General features: G+C 31.4%; 1 protein-coding gene across 4 annotated transcripts in view; it reads left to right on the top strand.

Moving 5' to 3' along the window:
• Positions 1 to 1,579: 1,579 nt before the first annotated feature.
• Positions 1,580 to 18,901, top strand: part of LOC110020474 (E3 ubiquitin-protein ligase RHF2A-like) — a 20,098-nt gene continuing 2,776 nt past the window's right edge. The window contains exons 1-9 of one of the 4 annotated variants that reach the window (XM_020718590.1): positions 1,580 to 1,801; positions 2,209 to 2,350; positions 2,447 to 2,493; positions 3,248 to 3,310; positions 3,401 to 3,515; positions 3,627 to 4,003; positions 4,104 to 4,211; positions 4,293 to 4,646; positions 12,485 to 12,504. In XM_020718590.1, coding sequence (XP_020574249.1) covers positions 2,219 to 2,350; positions 2,447 to 2,493; positions 3,248 to 3,310; positions 3,401 to 3,515; positions 3,627 to 4,003; positions 4,104 to 4,211; positions 4,293 to 4,605 — 1,155 coding nt within the window. In that variant the 5' untranslated portion in view covers positions 1,580 to 1,801; positions 2,209 to 2,218 and the 3' untranslated portion in view covers positions 4,606 to 4,646; positions 12,485 to 12,504. Of the gene's footprint in view, positions 1,802 to 2,208; positions 2,351 to 2,446; positions 2,494 to 3,247; positions 3,311 to 3,400; positions 3,516 to 3,626; positions 4,004 to 4,103; positions 4,212 to 4,292; positions 4,647 to 12,484; positions 12,505 to 18,901 lie in introns of those variants that run through there. The other 3 variants (XM_020718592.1, XM_020718591.1, XM_020718589.1) reach the window with 3 other exon arrangements.

The following is an 18,901-nucleotide window of genomic DNA, read 5'->3' as shown; positions in this document are numbered from 1 at the left end:
TATATATATATTAAAATAAGATTAAAAATGATCCTGCCATATTTGATAAAGCTATGAATTCTATAAATGCTTCTTTTTGGAAATAGGATGTTAAAAAAGAAATAAATTCCATCTTATCAAATAAGACATGGGATATTTTGTGTTTTACCTCCTTATTATAAAACTATTGGATGTAAAACTATCTTCATCTTCAGGGTCATATTCTATTCATAAACATTTTACAAAATTTAATTATCAAGATGTAAATCCTCTAGGCACTAAATATAACCTTAATTTATATTTTATTAAGGATTTGGGTGATAGTGTATAGCAATTAAAATATTCTCAAATAATTGACTGTCTTATGGATCCGACAAATTATTCTCGACCTAATATAAGTTACGTTGTAGAAAAATTAAGTAGATATACTATTAACCCAAGTGAAACTTATTCATTGCAATAATTTTTTTTTTCAATATTTAAAAAGCACAATAAACTATTACATTCATTATAGAGATTTTCTGTAGTGCTAGAATGATACTGTGATGTCAGTTGAATTGTCAAAAATGATAATACAAAAGCTACTAGTGGTTATGTCTTCACATTCTGTGGCGATGCAATCTCATGAAAATATACTAAATTGACACCAATATCCACTATAGAAATAAATTTTGTAGCACTTGATTTTACTACTTCCAAGGTTGAGTGGTTTTAAAAAAGTCTACTAACTTGCTCATCATATATTGATAAACTTACTATTTAAACAAATTGTGATAATCAATCAAATATAGTAAAAGCAAAAATTGTAATAGCAAAAAGTAACATATGAGAATATGACATGACTCTTTATATGAATTTTGTAAAATATGTGTTGTCACTTACCATTTTATTTATTTTGAACGAAATATTATAGATCAATAGATCAATCACTTGAGTTTTCAATTGAATAGATAGCATCTTATGATGGTAGACATGAATGACTTGGGATGTCTCAATGATTCTAATAAGGAACTAACTAAAAATTACTACAAGATAGATGAACCACTCACCCAATCAATATAAATCAACATATATTAATGCATTCATCACCAATATAGAGAATAGACAGAGGTTTCTCATTACTTTACATTAATATAAAATGATTGAAGATGGATGAACAAAACATCAAGCAAACTAAGTGTTAACCATTCAAGACAATCAATAAGACAAAGACAACTCGAGCCAAAAAGGTATTGCTCATCTACAATCATATATACTTTATGACGTTCGTGAAAAAACAAAAATAGTTGAGACTTCAATGCTAAATGATAACATTGATGAAATCACAACACTCTTTGATGACCTATTGTTTGATCAAGAGGATCAATTAAAAGCAAATTTTATTTACTATTATTAATTAAAATATAAAAATGATCCTTAGACAAGGTCTAATTTGTTGAAGTTGAATCCATCATTGCTTTCCAATTTTCAAACTCCATTGTGTAGACCCTTTCACCCCACTATAAAATAATGTGATTAGTTTCTAAAGGGTGGAAATGTAAATATACATGCACTAACCATGGTTGCATAATTATAGGAATAGTTTTAGTTTGTTTAGATAAAATCCACCAAGTGGGAAAAGCAGAACCCATCCGATCCGAAAAGGTGAGAACGCCATCTATGGCGATGGGTTTCAATTCAGCTTTGTGGACTACAAGAGAGAAAATATAAAGTATGCCTTCAATCGAAGACTGTTGAATCAAATCGCGGTCTCCTCTACCTTCCTCTTGTACTTAGTTAGGGTTTCCTCATCCTTGTTACCCTCAGAATCGAAGCTCTTTAGGTATGATTCCGGTTGCTTTGCTAATCCTAAAAAGTTATTTGTTGCGGGATCGATCACTGTATTGCCCCGTTGACTGTGATTCGCGATGGATTTTTGTACCGATTCTCGTGTGTGGATGCTTGAGCATGCTTTGAATTCATGGGATGTAGGATTTCGTTCATTTGATTGTTTTTATGGTATGCTTTGCTGCGATGATTGGTTAAATCGCCTCTATTCGATTTGGTTGATTTTGACTGGGTTTTGGCTAACTGATGTGGTGTTTTCATTGGGATGACTGCGATTTTAGAGAAAGTTTAAGCATCACCTTTGGGTGATTTATTCTTTTCCAGTGTATGGTTTTCGTTGCAGTGCAAATTTCTATAAAGTGGACTTATTTTTTAATTACTATTTTAACTTTTTCTTTGCAGTTGCGCAAGGATGGATGAAATTGCTAAGATGGAGAGCCACCTTTCATCTGCGGCAGCTTTTGTGGAAGGGGGCGTGCAAGATGTTTGCGATGATGCATGCAGCATATGTCTTGAAGCTTTCAGTGATAGCGACCCGTCAACAGTGTGTTTTTAGATGCCTTACAAATTGATTTTTTTCTTCTGCATTTTTTAGTACGATTTCTTTCCTTACTCATTCATGCGATTATCTATGGTTCAGGTGACGAATTGCAAGCATGAATTCCATCTCCAATGCATTTTAGAGTGGTGAGTAGTAGCTTATCTTCTACTATTTGAGGAAGGTTTTTTAGGTTTAGGTTTAGTTACCAGCAACATAATATCTACTCCTACTTTTCTGGTGCTTGGAATGGAAAAGAAAAATGGAGAATTAACAAATACTGATTAGTTAGATCTCTTTGAAGATCACCTAAGCAGATATGTTTTGCTCCATATTCTTATAGAGTGCTATTTTGTCCCAAATTTTATTAAATTTACCTGAGAATTGAGCAAGTTCTTTTTTTTATGGTGTCTGTAATTTTCAGCAATTGATATCCATAAATTCAATAATACAGCAATGAAGATTTTGTTTTTTTCAAAAATGTGTTAAACAATGGCTTATGCATTTTTTTTTGTCTGTTGCTTCTAACCATCAACGGTTTCTATGGTTTCTTATTTATTTTTTTGGGCATTTTTATACATAGCACACAATTCTTATGTATTTACATGTCTCACGGCCAAACTTTCATATTTATAAACATAACACTCAAATCTTTAATTTCACATAAAAAATAGCAATCTTACCACTTTTTAAATGTGAAATACACCTTTTTATTTATAGGTTCAAAGTGCTAAATTGATATGTATGAAAATATGAAAGTTTAGGTGTGAGATATGTAAATGCATAGGAATTATGTGCTATGAATGTAAATTTCTCTTTCTTTTTTTTTTTTTTTGGTAAAAAAAAGAAACTTCAAATGTTAAAACAGCTCATTTTCTTAATGGTTTGGGTTCATGGATTTAGGTGCCAAAGGAGCTCTCAGTGCCCTATGTGTTGGCGGCCTATCAGCTTGAAGGATTCTGCTAGGTTTGTCTTAAACGTGGCCAGCTTTTGCTGCATACTTGATTTTCGTTGAAATCAAATGCTAAATTCTGGTTTTAATACTGACTTTGGCAGCCAAGAACTTCTTGAAGCTGTAGAGAAAGAAAGGGAAATTAGGGTTAGGGTTAATCAAACTCGAAGCACAGCTATTTTTCACCACCCTGCACTTGGAGACTTTGAATTGCAGCATGTGAGTTTTTCTTTCATCAATTTGCACTGATTGGGTGGACACAAATTATTCTTGATGAAATTGAAATATTTTCTCCACTGTTTTTTTTTTCCTTTCCTGTTCGTGTTGCAGTTACCAGTTGGTGCAACTGAGAGTGAACTTGAAGAACGTATAATTCAACACTTGGCGGCGGCTGCAGCCATGGGTAGAGCCCATCATATTGCCAGAAGAGAAGGGCAGCGAGTTAGGTCAGCAGCTCATGGACGCCCCCAGTTTGTTGTTTTCTCTACAAATTCAAATCCACCTTCTATTACTTCTGTTACTGCTTCTCCTCCAAGAGTGGAGGATGGATCAGCTGCTGCTGTGGCTTTGGATGCTCGATCAACTTTGGTGACTCCTAATGGAGAGGAAGTTTCAACCCTTACTTCATCCCAAGCAGAGCTGGTTACTGATATCTCATCTGGTTCTAATATTGGTAATGCCAATAGATCTCCTCTTTTGAACAACCGGTAATTATAGTTCTAAAATGAAAATGTTTATATATGTTTGTTTAAGCTGTTTATCTTGTTCTCTGATATATCAATGCTGCTTTCGGATATTCTTTTGCAGTTTCTTCACTGGCCAATCAACTCCAGTTATCCAAGATAGGGCAGGACCATCAGATTTCCAATCTTTTTCCGAATCTCTGAAATCTCGTCTAAATTCTGTCTCAATGAGGTAGGTTAGGTTCAATCTTTATATAATATTTAAAGATCAATGAATCATTAATGATTTATTTACTCCTTATATATAACTTAGATATAAGGATTCTATTACGAAAAGTACTCGAGGATGGAAGGAGAGATTATTTTCTCGTAACTCTTCAATCCCGGATATTCGTTCTGAAGTTAGGAGGGAAGTTAGTGCTGGCATTGCGAGTGTTTCACGCCTGATGGAGCGTCTAGACACAAGAGAAAGTGGAAGGAATGTTAATGCATCCAATGTGCAAACTGCTGTTGTTCATGCTGATTCAGAACAAAGTAGTGAGAGGGTTGTTGGGGATCATAACAGTGTTCTTCCTACTGCTAACACTGCGTCTACTTTCTATGCAGCCACTTCTGGCTCCAATTAGGCTGCTATAAATTTCCTTAGATCTGCCTCTGCTTTTTTAAGGTACATGCATTCGTGCACCCTATACCTTGAAGTTATCGCCATTCAATATTAGTATCTTTCTAATTTTCTATGCTTTTTACTCTTTGTTAATGTATTTTGTATATTGTATGCATGCACTTTTCCTAATAGGGATAATGCAGAATTATATTTTTGGTTATATTTCATTACCCAATTCATACTGTCTTGGGGATCTAGGTTTTCCATAAAGAAATGCTTACTGCACTGAAAATAAATCTCACGCCATGGAATGATAGCGAATGATTCATTGGTGGCTGTATTTCTCCCAGGGGTATACTTGCAATTTTGGTTTTTTCTTGAATAAGTCTTTTCTTCTCAGGATTACTCTATTTTCGATGCTTGAACTAATTTTTGGGTACTCGTTGAAGAAAGCTATGACTATAACTTGAATTTTGATTTTTATATATCTCTTATTAAGCTTTATTTTATTTAGGAACATCTCATTGATCATCTATCCTTGGGCTGATGATACTATTTTTATGGATCTCGGCTTGCTTGAATTTATGTGTTTTTGTTTGTCACAATAATGCCTCAAAATGCTAGCAGGAGCACAAAAACTGGCTGTGAGTCATTTATTTTCAATTGAAGACTGAAAATGTATTAGTTTGAGATCCTTTTTGATGATTATGAGTAGAATTAGTCTATACTTGAAGATGGATTTGGGCAACTAAGAATTTTGCAGTAATTGAGACGGATTTGGATCAAATATAGCAAGGCCTTTTTTATTTCTTGTAGATAATAATATTTTAGGAAATTATGATTTTATTCTGTGTTATATATGAAAATGAAAGCATTCTATGTTTTTAGAAATAAATGTTGTTTTCTATTTGCATCTAATAATTTTCCACAATTTTTCAGAACATGTTTGTAATTCATGCAGCCAAATGGGCTTAAAGCGCCATGCAAATCTTATAAACGATACGAGTTTTGATGGAACTTAATATTATGATATTCAATGCTTAGAGCAGACCTTACTGGTATATTGAGATTTCTAATAACATCCAACCATGATATGCGCTTTAAATGGTATGCTATCCACATTTGGCATACCAAAAGGTATTAAAGCGCCATGCATACCGAAAGGTATTAACATCCAACTATTTTTCAGTACAAATTTGTAATTCATGCAACCAAATGGGCTTAAAGCGCCATGCAATTCTTATAAACGATAAGAATTTTGATGGAACTGAACATTATGATATTCAATGCTTAGAGTATACCTTACTGGTATATTGTGATTTCTAATAACATCCAACCATTGTATGCGCTTTAAATGTTATGCTATCTACATTTGGCATACCAAAAGGTATTAATTTATATTAACCATTTGGCTTATTTTTATATTGCCTTATTTTCCTAAGGTGATTTATTTTACCATTTGGATTATTATCTTCCTATTCTTAGGGGACTTATTAAATTTTCCTTTGGACCTTTAAAAAATTTAGATTTTTCATCCAATTTTCATTAGATACTAAACAAATAACTCTTGGAATTGAAAGCTTAGCATTTATTTTAGAATAAAAAATAGAAAACCAACCTGTGATATTCTAGGTCAAACGTTTTGTTCAACGCATTTTATGGCTAATAAGTATGCAGTGTCACCTTCAAATTCATTCATCTCCCGTATATTGGCATTTGATATGCTTATCAAGTTCAAATAATTTTAAATTATTAAGTTAATTTATTTTATTTTGTTCATGTGACCTAAAATGATTTGCTCTGGTTGTGTTTGCTGCCTGCTTGAGTTATCTCATCTGATTCAATAAGTTCTTAAAATTTTTAAGGTTGTTTCTATTTGCTTTGTGCAAGAGATGTTGATCAAATTAAATAAAGTTAGAGGTGTGGCATACTTTGGTTTTCCTAATATAACCTTTAATGTCATTATTATATCAAATTTATCATAAATTGTAAATGACAAAATTTAATGTTGCTTTGTAATTTTTAACCACTTTGTTTCAATTTCTTTATTAAGTGACATTGGCCATGAGTAAGGTTCATTTAGAGTGTCATCATTATCAAGTTCTAAGCAATTTTTTTAGAGAGATGTTTTGAGGAAGCTAAACTACTTGTAGCACAATTAAATTGACGCATTGCATAAATTTAATTAGACACGAATACGAAGGTTGTTGGTCTCTCTTTAAAGCCACACATTTTTTTTTCAATTTCACTTTTATTTGGTATCTCAAAGTTCTGATCAATATTCAGATATTCCCTTTTAACATCTTCTGGGACCTGCTTTATTTATTCAAGGCGTTGATTGATTTTCAATAATTACAATTATGACTGTTAAAAGTATTTTCAAAGTGCTATTATATATTTATTATTTTTTGAGCTTGTTTTATGCTAGGTCCAATTAGTTGCGCTTAAAAATGATCTTTTATATTTAATCCCATTATAATTTTACAGTAATGAACTGAGGATACATAAATTATTAAAAATCATTCTTCAATATTTTTTCGTGTACTTGAAAATTTTTTATAACATTTGTCTAAAACTTCAGATAAGCAGTGCACTTCTGTTAATAGTTTATTTATTGAGTTTAGTTTTCCTTTGTTTTGAAAATTTTTTATTGAAGAAGATAATTAATATGAAGCATTGAGTATTGATATAACTTCAACGTTCTATTCACTATTGTTCCATGTTTGATTAAGGGTCTGTTTGGGGCAGCTGCAGATTATTTATAATCTGCTTATTTGTAGATTATCCTTGCAATCTGATAATCTGCAGATTGTCCTGATAAGTTGGGTGGTTGTTTGCGGGAGCTTATTCAAAATATCTTATTTGCAGCTGTTTCTAGATAAATGACCATTAATGATTTTTGTAACAGAACAGTCTGAGCAATATATAATTGCTACAACAAAAGCAAAAAATAATACAAAACAATTTTAAAAAATAAGATATAGTCATCACTTACGCGTGAGTATTAAAACTGATAAAATAAAGAGAAAAACAACTATCGAGCTATGAGCGATAGACATTTATATGTAAGCTTCAAAAAATACCTACAACACTACAATAGCTACCAGTGATATGAATACATACCAACCAATTCTCATGCATTTACACATAAAAAACCTAAAACGCCACCTGCAATAATATGCATAAGCTTTGCATGCTACCAACCAATTCTTATGCATTTACACATGAAACACCTTAAATGTCACCTAAAATCATATGCAAAAGCTTTGCTTACATACCAAACATTCTTATTTTTTAAAATCTCCCTCCAATTCACAGATCTAAATTGTCTTAAACGATGGTGGCATAATAAAAAGTTCTAAACATGTGCAAATGCAAAAAATTCTTCCAAATTCACAGCTTCAAACATTCTTATGCAAAAAATCTGTCTCTAATTCACAAGCTTGCGAAAAATCCGCCTTAAACTAGGGTGGTATAATAGAAGGTATAAACATTAACAACTTAAAAACAAACATTGCTCCAAACTGCCCTGCAACCATCCAACAAGAACAACTCATTCTACCAAGCCCAATTGCACTGCAAGCATATTTTGCTCTCTTGGCAAATCCAACTAAAGAAATATACTGAAATGCCAAGACGAAAACCCCAAGACGAACCCCAAAAAAAGAAACCTACTGAAATCGCAAACCCTAAATAATTGTGAAGAAGAATTTGAGAAGACGAGAAGGAACATACTGAAATGCCAAACATATTCAAAAAACGAGAAAATTACATACGGAAAATCATTCGAAAGCCCAACATTACCCAACGAAATCCAACTAATGAAACCCAACTGAAGGAGCACCAACTAACGAAATTCATTTCATTCAATACTTACAGATCGACCGTTAGGAGATGGTAGGGAGGATTTTTAGGGCAGATGCGAGGGGAAGGAGTAGTGAGGAGTCGAATCGAGCACGAGAGCTCGAGAGGCGAAGGATTCAGATCGCGTTAGCGTAGACGAGAAAGGGCAGCCAGGTGAAATAGAGCGAACGAATGCTTGTCGCGGGGTCGACTCTGCGACCGCTTATAATAATGATATAACGGCGGCGTTACGAAAACGCTACCCGAACGAGTGAAACAAACGCACAGACAACATTTTCAAAATGCTGCCGCACCAAATTAGTGCCCCCAAATGGCCTTAAATCATGAAATATTCCCTATATTTAGTTTTCATGTAATTTAATCTTTAATTTTTTTTTTTAATTCAAATTTGTTACTTTCTTAAGTTGACACACACAAGATACCCTAACCTAGATGAAAATCCTTGTTCAAAATTTAACAATATGAGGCGCATCTTGAGGCTTGTTTCAGTGTTTTTTACAAAAAAAAAAGAAAAAAAAAAGAAAAAAAAAATAATAGCTTCATTATCCTTGAGTGTGGCATACACTCTCCCAATTTGTATTGTTTCTCAACTCAAATTTTTAAGGCTATCCATTATTTTTTTTAAACAAAACTAAAAGTAATATCAATATACCTCACCCTCACACCTCACATACTATAAATAATAAGAAATTAAAAGAAAATATATTAAAAAAATATTTAATAACTTTTAACTATCAACATAATTATTATTTTAATTACTATTTTTATTAACAATTATTAATTAAAATTAGAAGTTAATTGTGATGAAAAATAATGAGAAATGGGAGAGTATAGATACAACTAAGTATAATTCACGAGATAAACAATTGATTATGTCGATGATTCTAATACAAATCAATTAGATGATGAGAGTAATAGTTTATTAGAAACTTTTAAATTTAATAATTCAAATATTAATGACTTGTTATATTCTTGTTTACGTGAGAGGTAATATGGGCAAGAGAAAAGATTTATGTTGAACTTATTCCGATTTTTATGTTTTGATATTTTAATATTTTAATTTATTTTCATAATCTACTATCTTTCTAACTCATTTAATTTCATAATTTTATGTTAGGATATTAAAGCGCTATTTTTAATTTTGCACATTTTAATTTTTTTAGTTAATTAGAATATTATCATTATTTTGTAGTGATTGTTATATTCTTATTTGCATGAGGGGTAGTATGAGCTAGAGAAAAGGTTTACGTTGAACTATTTTGATTGTTATGTTTTGATTTTTTAATATTTTATTTTAATTACTTAATTTATTTTAATAAGATATTATTTTTATAGCTCATCTAATTTCATAATTTGATGTTAGGATATTAACATGTTATTTTTAATTTTACACAATTTATTTTTTTTATTTAATCAGAATATTATCATATATTTTTTTAATGTGTTAATAAGTTAGAATATTAATATATTTTTTCTTACTTTATACTTTACAATTTATACAATATTAATAAATTTACATAATTTTTTAATTTAAGGCTTACGCCTCAAAACGACTTGAGTCTTACCCCTCGCCTCATGAATGAAAAATGCCCAGTACTAAACTTTGACATAAATATTTTGTTCTTTCAATCAAATTAATTTTTTTCAATTCAAATGTAGAGTGTAGAGCTAAATTCATTTGTGCAATAAACAATTGAAAATAACACGATCATAATTTAGGCTCATGGTGTTATTAAAACATAGAAATATTATTCTGAGAGATTATTTGTGCACACTTAATTGTTGGGGTATTTCCTGTATCTTGATTAAAAAGAACAAGTTATGATAACTAAAAAGAAGTTGACTGAAGTTATAACTATAGGGTTGGATGAAATTTCCATCGAGGCTAGAGAGATTAGGGAGATTTTGGAGTAATTTGGTTAATTTAACTTCTTAAAAATAATTAAGGGCTAAAAGAATGCCAATAATTAGATTGGAAGTGTAAATTTGTGAAACTGTGAAATTTGTTGTAGATTGATCCAAAAATTTAAGTCATGATAACTGGAAAGAAGATGGCTAAAGCATAGCTATATGTTGGAGTAGCTTATCAATGACTTTTAATAAAAATTGATGATTAAGTGGATGCTTATAATTATTTTAGATATTTATTTATTTATTATTATTATTATTATTTGGTTTTAGTAGTCAATAGTTTTTCATGTATCGCTCATAATAATTAATGGGGCGGGATTTACATTGTTCGATAAGGTTTGGTGTTGGTGTTAATGATTTTGGTGATGATGATGATAGTGATGAATGTGAGTTCTATTCTGTGACGTCCATTGCTTTAGACAAGGGAACTTGGTTGATTGAGCTACATAAAATTGGTTTGACCAATTTTGGATCCCTGATGGAAACCCAATTCAATCAGTAATCAGCTTATTCCCATATAATCAAGCCCGAACAACACTTTATGTCTGATTTAATCAAACGAGATCTTAGATGGAAAAGACAAGTACTTGAAGCTTTAATATTTGACCAGCAATTTTTTGAAGATAAAGCTTGATGTTTTTTGAATGCATAAAAAATGATGCTTTTATAATCAGCCTTGGTAAAGGCACAAAATTTTATGGACAAACATGAATCGGTGTACAACTCCAACATGTCTGACTTTTATTTATGTGTTGTGTTCCAATTGAAGTTGGGTGGTTTAATGTCTGAATATCACCAGCAAAGAATATCCTGCTATTGTTGGATAACATTAAGGATCGATCGAGAACTTGACATAATAGAGAAGAGAAAGGATTGAATTATGGTTAATCTTTGGCCAGGCTCAACTGTTAGTCGAACAAGTCAATCAAGTGGTCAAGTAGTAGCAGAACTTTCAGCATCTAGATGATTTGAGAAATCATTGACATTTCTCATTCCTTCTAGATAGAGGTTAGAAAATTCATGCGGCTTGTTCGACAAAATAAGCATAATGCTTCTCTCTGTATCCTGCCTCTAGTTGTTTAGGCTCCATTATTTATTTATGGAGTAAAGGCCCAAAATAGTGCCTCGACTATTAAGAAGAGTCCAATTTAGTCCCATGGATTTAGAGTGATCCAATTTTATCCCAAACTATTAAACGTTGCTCCAAATTTGTTATAAATCATATTTTCTGTTAAAGTTAACGCTAGCCTACATGAATTGAAGGTATTTTCACCTTTTATGTAATTATTCAAAATTTATGTGGTTGTACACAAATCTTTTTTTTTATTTGTTTTGAAAAATTATAATTTTAAATTTACATTAATAAATTTCTTCACAACAATCATCACTTTTTTTCAAATGAAATTTTTTGTTGGAATATTGTTTGAATACACAACATTATATATACATACATACTTTAATTGAAAAATATGTGTAAAAATATAAGTGGCTTGCCATTAATGACATAATTTTATCATTCACATACATAATTTTTTAAACATAAAATAAATCCATTCATTAGTTTTTCAAGTTTACTTTGACTATTTTAAAACACATTCTCAAATAAATAATATTAAAATAAAAAATTCAATTGAAATCAGGTAATTCTTATAGTTTTAGATTGAGTGAGTTCTTACTGCATAATTATTTATCGTTTTAAAGCTTTTCATTTGAAAAAAATTGATGAACTTTGTGAAGAGATTTATTAATGCAAATTAAAAATTATAATATTTAAAAAATAAATTAAAAAAATTTATATACAAACGACATAATTTTTAAATAATTACATTAAAGACAAAATACCTTTAATTCATGCAGACCACCATTAAATTTAAAGGAAAATATGATTTAGGACCAATTTGGACCAATTTTTAATAGTCTGGGGTTAAATTGGAGCATTCTAAAACTCCGAGACTAAATTGGGCACTTCTTAAGAGTCGGGGGACTATTTTAGCCTTTTATCTTTAGTTATAATAGGGATGGAATTTCATTTTGTATTGTTAACTATTTCTTTATAGATGATAACTTTTCCTTTGCTCTATATCCTACCTGCAGCAGTCTAGGTCTAATTATTTTGTTTTTAGCAGCCATGGAATTCCGTTTCTATCAAGCACATGATTTTCTTCCTAAATGATAACTTCCACTGCAGTCCATATCAAAGAAAAATTTGATCCATCAATATCATTTGGAGATAAGTTATTGCTTATATATATATATATATATGTACTAATTTAAAGCGTAAGTTTCTGTGGCTGGCTTTGAAAAGTTGGAGTAATTAAAAAACAATTTGCATCTTAAGTAGAAAGTTAAACTGAAAATTTACTCGTGTCTCAACACATTTTATGTAGTGAACTTTTAGATGTCAAAATTTTTATGTTTAGTCAAGAGCTAGTATTTCTGTGTTTGCAATTAAATTTTTTGATAGAGGTATTTCTTGCAGAAATGGTTAGAACCAGTTTGTGTCTCAATCCCACTTTATTGGGATTTTTCTGTGCTTCAGAGCGCACCGCCTTTCTATACTTTTGAGTATGGATGCAAACTACTAGACAGGCATGCGTAGTATAACTTGAATTCTGATATTGTTAAGGTTCCACCCTCCAGGAATTTCTTGAGATTAATTTTCTTATATTTGAATGGGTTTATGGTGACATTATTTAGAGAAATTTACATAATTAGCACACAGTTCTTATGTATTTTCATATCTCACATCAAAACTTTCATATTTACATGCATAGCACTTTGGCATTTAAACCTATACATGAAGGTGCATTTAATTTTTTAAGAAGTGGTAAGTGTTATTTTTGATGTTATATAAAGATTTGAGTGCTATATGTGTAAATATGAAAGTTTAGGTGTGAGCTATGTAAATACATAATAATTGTGTGCTATTTATGAAAATGCCCAATTTATCTATTATTGAACGACATGCTTTTGGTTGTTGTAGGATGGATTGAATTATGCATCTCTAGTCGCACTTCAATTTTCAAACATTTGATGTAGAGCATCTTTTTTATAAAGTTTGTAATGGGCATCTAAAATACAAAAATTTAATTCGCGGGACACAAGCTACTATGTCAAAACAATTATTGACTATCTGTGATGAATATTGGAAAACGATAGAAACTAATTCAAATGAAATATCTATGGTTTTGTACTAGGAATTATTGATTAGAATTGAGGATCTCAGAAGCCATACATACGCTTGAAATTGTAACAAATTTGAATACCAACTTCACTTTCAAGCTTCAACGAGGAATGGAAAAAACATAGAAAAAAGAGGGAAACAAGTTTTCCAAAAAATAACTCATACTTGTACAAGGAGAAAATCCCCCCAGAATTCAAGTCTTAAAACTGTGTCAAGGATCAAACCCAAAATAGACTAAAAAAGGTTTTCACATATCATTAGAAGAAATTCGTTTATTCCGTAATGTTGCACCATTCAATGATCGTCTACATGAGTGCTTTTTGATTATATAATGGAGTTGGCACTCAAAATAAAAATTGAAAGTTGCGTTAATATTTAAAGGTTTTGCGTTTTTGTATGAGGCTTAAAAATACCTGGGGTTAAATTGAAAGGTTTTGCGTTTTTGTATGTATCTATCAAACTGGATGTGCTCGTCGCCTACTTGATATTGTTTAGTCTTTAAGCCTTGCCGTATAATTAGTAGGATGGGGCCTCCTACTTCTGCACTTAGTTTGCATTTTGGCTGACTATTAGTTCACTTTCTATGTTCAAAATCTATTATCTAATTGCTGCATTTTTTATTCATTTTTTTTAAGCGTATTATTTTTTTAAGATTAAAACTGGCATTGATCATTAAACTACTACTAGATGAGCTCAATGTTTCTTTAAGATTATACCATCCTCTCTTTGTTCAAAGTATTATTCACCATTTGATAATCCATAACAAATGGAGAAAATATTATTAATGAAGAAAATATTATTTTTGGTGTATTATCACAAAAAACTCTTTTTAGTTGAGTGTTTTGCAGTTGAGAGAATTGATATGGACATAAATTCTAACTTTTTATTTTGTGATTTACATAGGAGCTGTATTCTATGATTATCATGTTTTCATGACGATTTTTCTAATCATTGTTATTAAATTTATTAGCAATGTGTAATTATTTAGCAATTTATTTGCTAGTTATTACAATTTTTTAGCAACTTATTGGTAGTTTGGTATTAGTTTGTTATTTCTTTTATCAAAAAAAAATATGAATTTTGAGTCAAGGTGGTTTATGCGATAATTAGTATTTTACTTTAAATTTAAAGACTCTCTCCATTTACTATGGGATTTGCTCGTTGATAAGGTGCCAGATTTAAAATTTTTTTGGGAGAAATTATTTTCTTGTTTATGCATGAGGCTTATTTATCTTATTGTATTTCTTATACTTATCATCATTTGTATCTTAATTATCTTTTTTTTAGTTTTTTTCAGGTCAAGTAACATCATATAATCTGTTGTATATAACTCAGAATTCCCTTATTCATATAGATAAACTATTAACAAATATTGACATATTTCTAATAATTACTTGCAAATAGAACTTCATAGACTAAAGTATTTTTAATAAAATAAAATAATATATAAGTCATACAATAACTCAAGTAAAAGTTCAAAATAATTTTTTTTTGTGTTGGAAATATTTGAATTCGATGGATTGCTTAATTAATACTCTTTCTATAGATCGTGATATGGCTGTTAGATTTTATATAGAAAAATTGGTGAATTACTACATGTATATTAGTCCTAATACTTTATGAGATGTTTTTGGTTCAACCTTTAGCAATGGACATTATTTTATTACCAATGTTAGCTTCAAGAATAATTCTAGTATATATGTGAGGGAAGTATGCAAATGAATGATTGGATGTGGAACCTTGAGGTGGTGGAAATCAATTGTTGTTTCGGATTTCAGAACCTTTGATAATTTAGGAATTTTACTACTATGAATGTCTGGGAATTATATAAGATCAGTACTTACCTATTATTTCTAAACATAATTTCAGCACCAACAGACAAGACTAGCATGAATGTATGAGAAATATACAAACGATTTGGGGATTAGATCTTGTTGGTGATCAATTATATGGCTTATGATTATAATTTGGGGCATCAAATTATAGAATAGATCAAAGGAATCACGTTCGTTGAAGTTTTGACTGTTTGATTTTTCCATGAAAATTGAAGACTCTGGTGATTCTTAGAGCATATCATTGAGATCGAAGGTGTTGCAAGAAATCAATATGAGCAATAGGATGATCAATCATACATCATATGAGGGAGGTCATATTCCGAAAAGTTGTATTATTTGATTGAACTTTAGATTCAAGTGGGAGAAGGATGGTTTTTAATTTCTTTTTTATTTGGATAAATTTGTAGTTGAATTGAAAATAGTAATCATCTTTTAATTTTTAATTTATTTTGACTGTTATTATAGACAAAAATTTTCCTTTTGTGGAGTTGATTTAGGGATAAATAAATTTATTCTTACTGAACTTGTCCGTTTAGAGACTCGATTTTTGCAATGAGTGCAATGATAATTTTTCCGAAATAATTCTTTTTTCTTTTCTTCCTTTGTTCCGCGGTGACCGGCTTCAACACTACATCTAGCTTTTCATTGTATAGGGAAAAAATATGCAGATACTAGAGCACAAACCGTGCCTCTAGACGTTTTTCTTTTGCGCAATTTTGCATTGCCAACGACTTTTTTGGCTTGTTGTTGCTTGGCAAAATGCCGAGCAAGACTACTGTAGATTATTGTAAATTTCTTACTTGCTTTAGACTTGTTTACCTTACAAACTGCTTGCTGCTGCTGGAACCTGGAAAAAGAAAAGGAAAAACCTCCGGTTGTTGATTTCAGAGAGAATGTATAGGGAAGAATTGAAAAGATGCTTGCTATTAGAGCTGTCAAAAAAGCTCTTTGTTCACGAACAGCTCGTAAACGAGCCGAAAACGAACAAATTTTAAAGCTCAAATTATAAACGAGCTGAACACAAACAATTCTTTGTTCGCTCGTGTTCGGCTCGTTTTAGCTCGAAATAAAAAAAAAAAAATTATATAACTATTTATGTAATAATTTATTATATATATTTATATCTAAATTTAATTCATAACATCTCATGTGGTAATGTGGTTAGCGTCTTATTTTGTATATATTTGGTCCAGGTTCGAATCTCATACTCTACATCTATTTTTTTTTCAATTTAACTTTAACGAGCCAATTTCGAGCCGAACACGAGCCAAACACGAACACGAATATTTAAATCAAGCCGAACACAAACACACTGTTCACGAGCCGATTTCGAACACGAGCTATTTCAAACGAGCCGAACACGAGTTAAGCCTGAGCTCGCTCAAGCTCGGCTCGTTTACAGCCCTACTTGCTATCCAACAGAAAATAGGATTTCTGGAATGTTGTTTTCAACAACATTAAAGGAAAAAAAATTAGCAAAACAGATGCTTTCCAGTGGAAAAAAAGCTCAAAATAAAGAGAATTTGCTGTTTGCAGCATTTAGTAGGAGAAAGCATTGAGGAGAAGTCATCTATAATGAGAAATAGTGTTAGAAGTGCCCTAAGGTGATTGATAGATTTGTAGAGAACATCTAAAATAATTCCTAGTACTTTTCTATTCTGTTCTAGCCTATAATTTGGGGCTTGCAAGATGATGTTGAGCGGGTGTCTGTGGATCAACCAATGAGTGATGGGGTGTGACATTTGGTCATGGAAAGAGAAGAATTTTAAGCATTAGTTAACGGTTTATGCTATAAATTTTATATAAGAATGCACTATTATAGAATGAATCAATGAATTACAGACATGAATCTTGTTTTCATAATAGTTAATTCCTTAAGGATTCTCATGGTTGGATCCTAAAAGTATGTTGGAGCTAAGCAATTAAATATAAAGATATTTTTTGGTGTGCTGGTTGGATTTTCATTAGAAATTCCGAAATTAAGCATACTCATACTGTAGTACTCTTAGGATAGGTGTCCTTTTAAATGTTATACTAAGTGGATAAAATCATGATGCCTATTCATTTAAAGTAGGCAATATCACAATGGTTGAGACTTCAAGCTATTACAAATGATATTTTATCAATATGCCAACTGCCAACTAGAAAATGAGTGCCGAGTTCGATGGAGTACAAAACGCTACACCATGATTGACATCTCTTGAAGTTATTTGTAATAATTTCTACATGATGGGAGCCACTTTGAGTCCTTTTCGTTGGGTGGATGATTTTCGGCTATTTGTTTGGTTATTGAGGAAGATGCTAGTTATTTAAATAAACAAAAGGAGATTTTGAGACTTCTTATGTACAATAAAGCAAATTCTTCAAATTTATGAAATCTTTTGTTGTGATGTTTAGAGTAGGGATGTAAAAAATTGACACATGACAACTTGACTCAGAACTCGACCCGAAAAATCCATGTTGGGGTGAGCCCTAATATTTTTCGGATCGGGGTTGGGTTGACTTGAAACTAGCAAATTTTTGCAACGGGTAGTGGGATTAGGGGCCTTCAAGTTCACGCGACGCTTAGTTTTATTTATCTTTTTTTCATTCTCCTTGTTTTAACTTTTTGGGCTTTCGAAGTGCGAACTGTGCAACCGTCTGCCTATGTGTGGAGCTGTGGAGCCTTCTCGTTATGCTAAACTATGATTGCGAATGTCAAATGACAACGAGAAGAGCAAAAGGCGGATGAGGGTCAGGACTGCGAAGAGCCAATGGTCCAAGGTCGAAGGCTTGAACCCTTGGGATTATTGTCTACCCCCTACAAAGGTATTCTTCTGCAATCCTACACAAATCACACTCCTCTCCTCAGAACCTTGACAATGGTCTACTGCGCGTTTATTTGACTCCTTTGAGAATTAGTAGAAGAAAATTGGTCAGGTGCAGGAGTCAAATTGTCTTGTTGAGTCAAATCGGGTTCGGATTAGCTGTGTTCATGTCGAGTTGAGTTCAGATTAGGATTTTCAACCCGTATAATATTTGGGTCGGTTCAAAGCAAACCAATTAGAGTCTAGTTGATTTTGGTCCGATCTGCAAACCCGAATTGTCACACCTAGATTTGTTTTTCTTCAATAATCACAGAGTTCAATGTGCTCTTGTTGGAGCATTCTTGAGACAGGTTACCTAGTTGGAAGTTCACCAAGGGAAGAAATTATGAGGTTGGTTTGTAAGTGGATGATGTTTTGGTTGGTTGAGAGGTCATACCATTAAACCTATTGAAAACCTTTTTAGGTTTGCTTTAGCCTTATTTGAATTAATCATTTCTTCTGTTAATTTATTCATTATATTTATAATTGTTACGGGTTAATAACAACAACTATTATTATTATTATTGTTAATACTAATTCTCCAACAAATCATATGAATAATGGATGATGTAGTAGGTTAAGCAATATCTGAGTAATGAAGAAATTCTTGTGTTTTTCTCGTACCAAATAGATACAGTATAGATAATTTCAAAAGAAAAACGGTGATATATATATATA

This window comes from Phalaenopsis equestris, unplaced genomic scaffold (genome assembly GCF_001263595.1).
Source record: "Phalaenopsis equestris unplaced genomic scaffold, ASM126359v1 Scaffold000098, whole genome shotgun sequence".
NCBI classification, from domain to species: domain Eukaryota; kingdom Viridiplantae; phylum Streptophyta; class Magnoliopsida; order Asparagales; family Orchidaceae; genus Phalaenopsis; species Phalaenopsis equestris.
The sequence above is the reverse complement of the archived record's forward strand: the minus strand, read 5'-3'. Positions and strand labels throughout refer to the sequence as shown.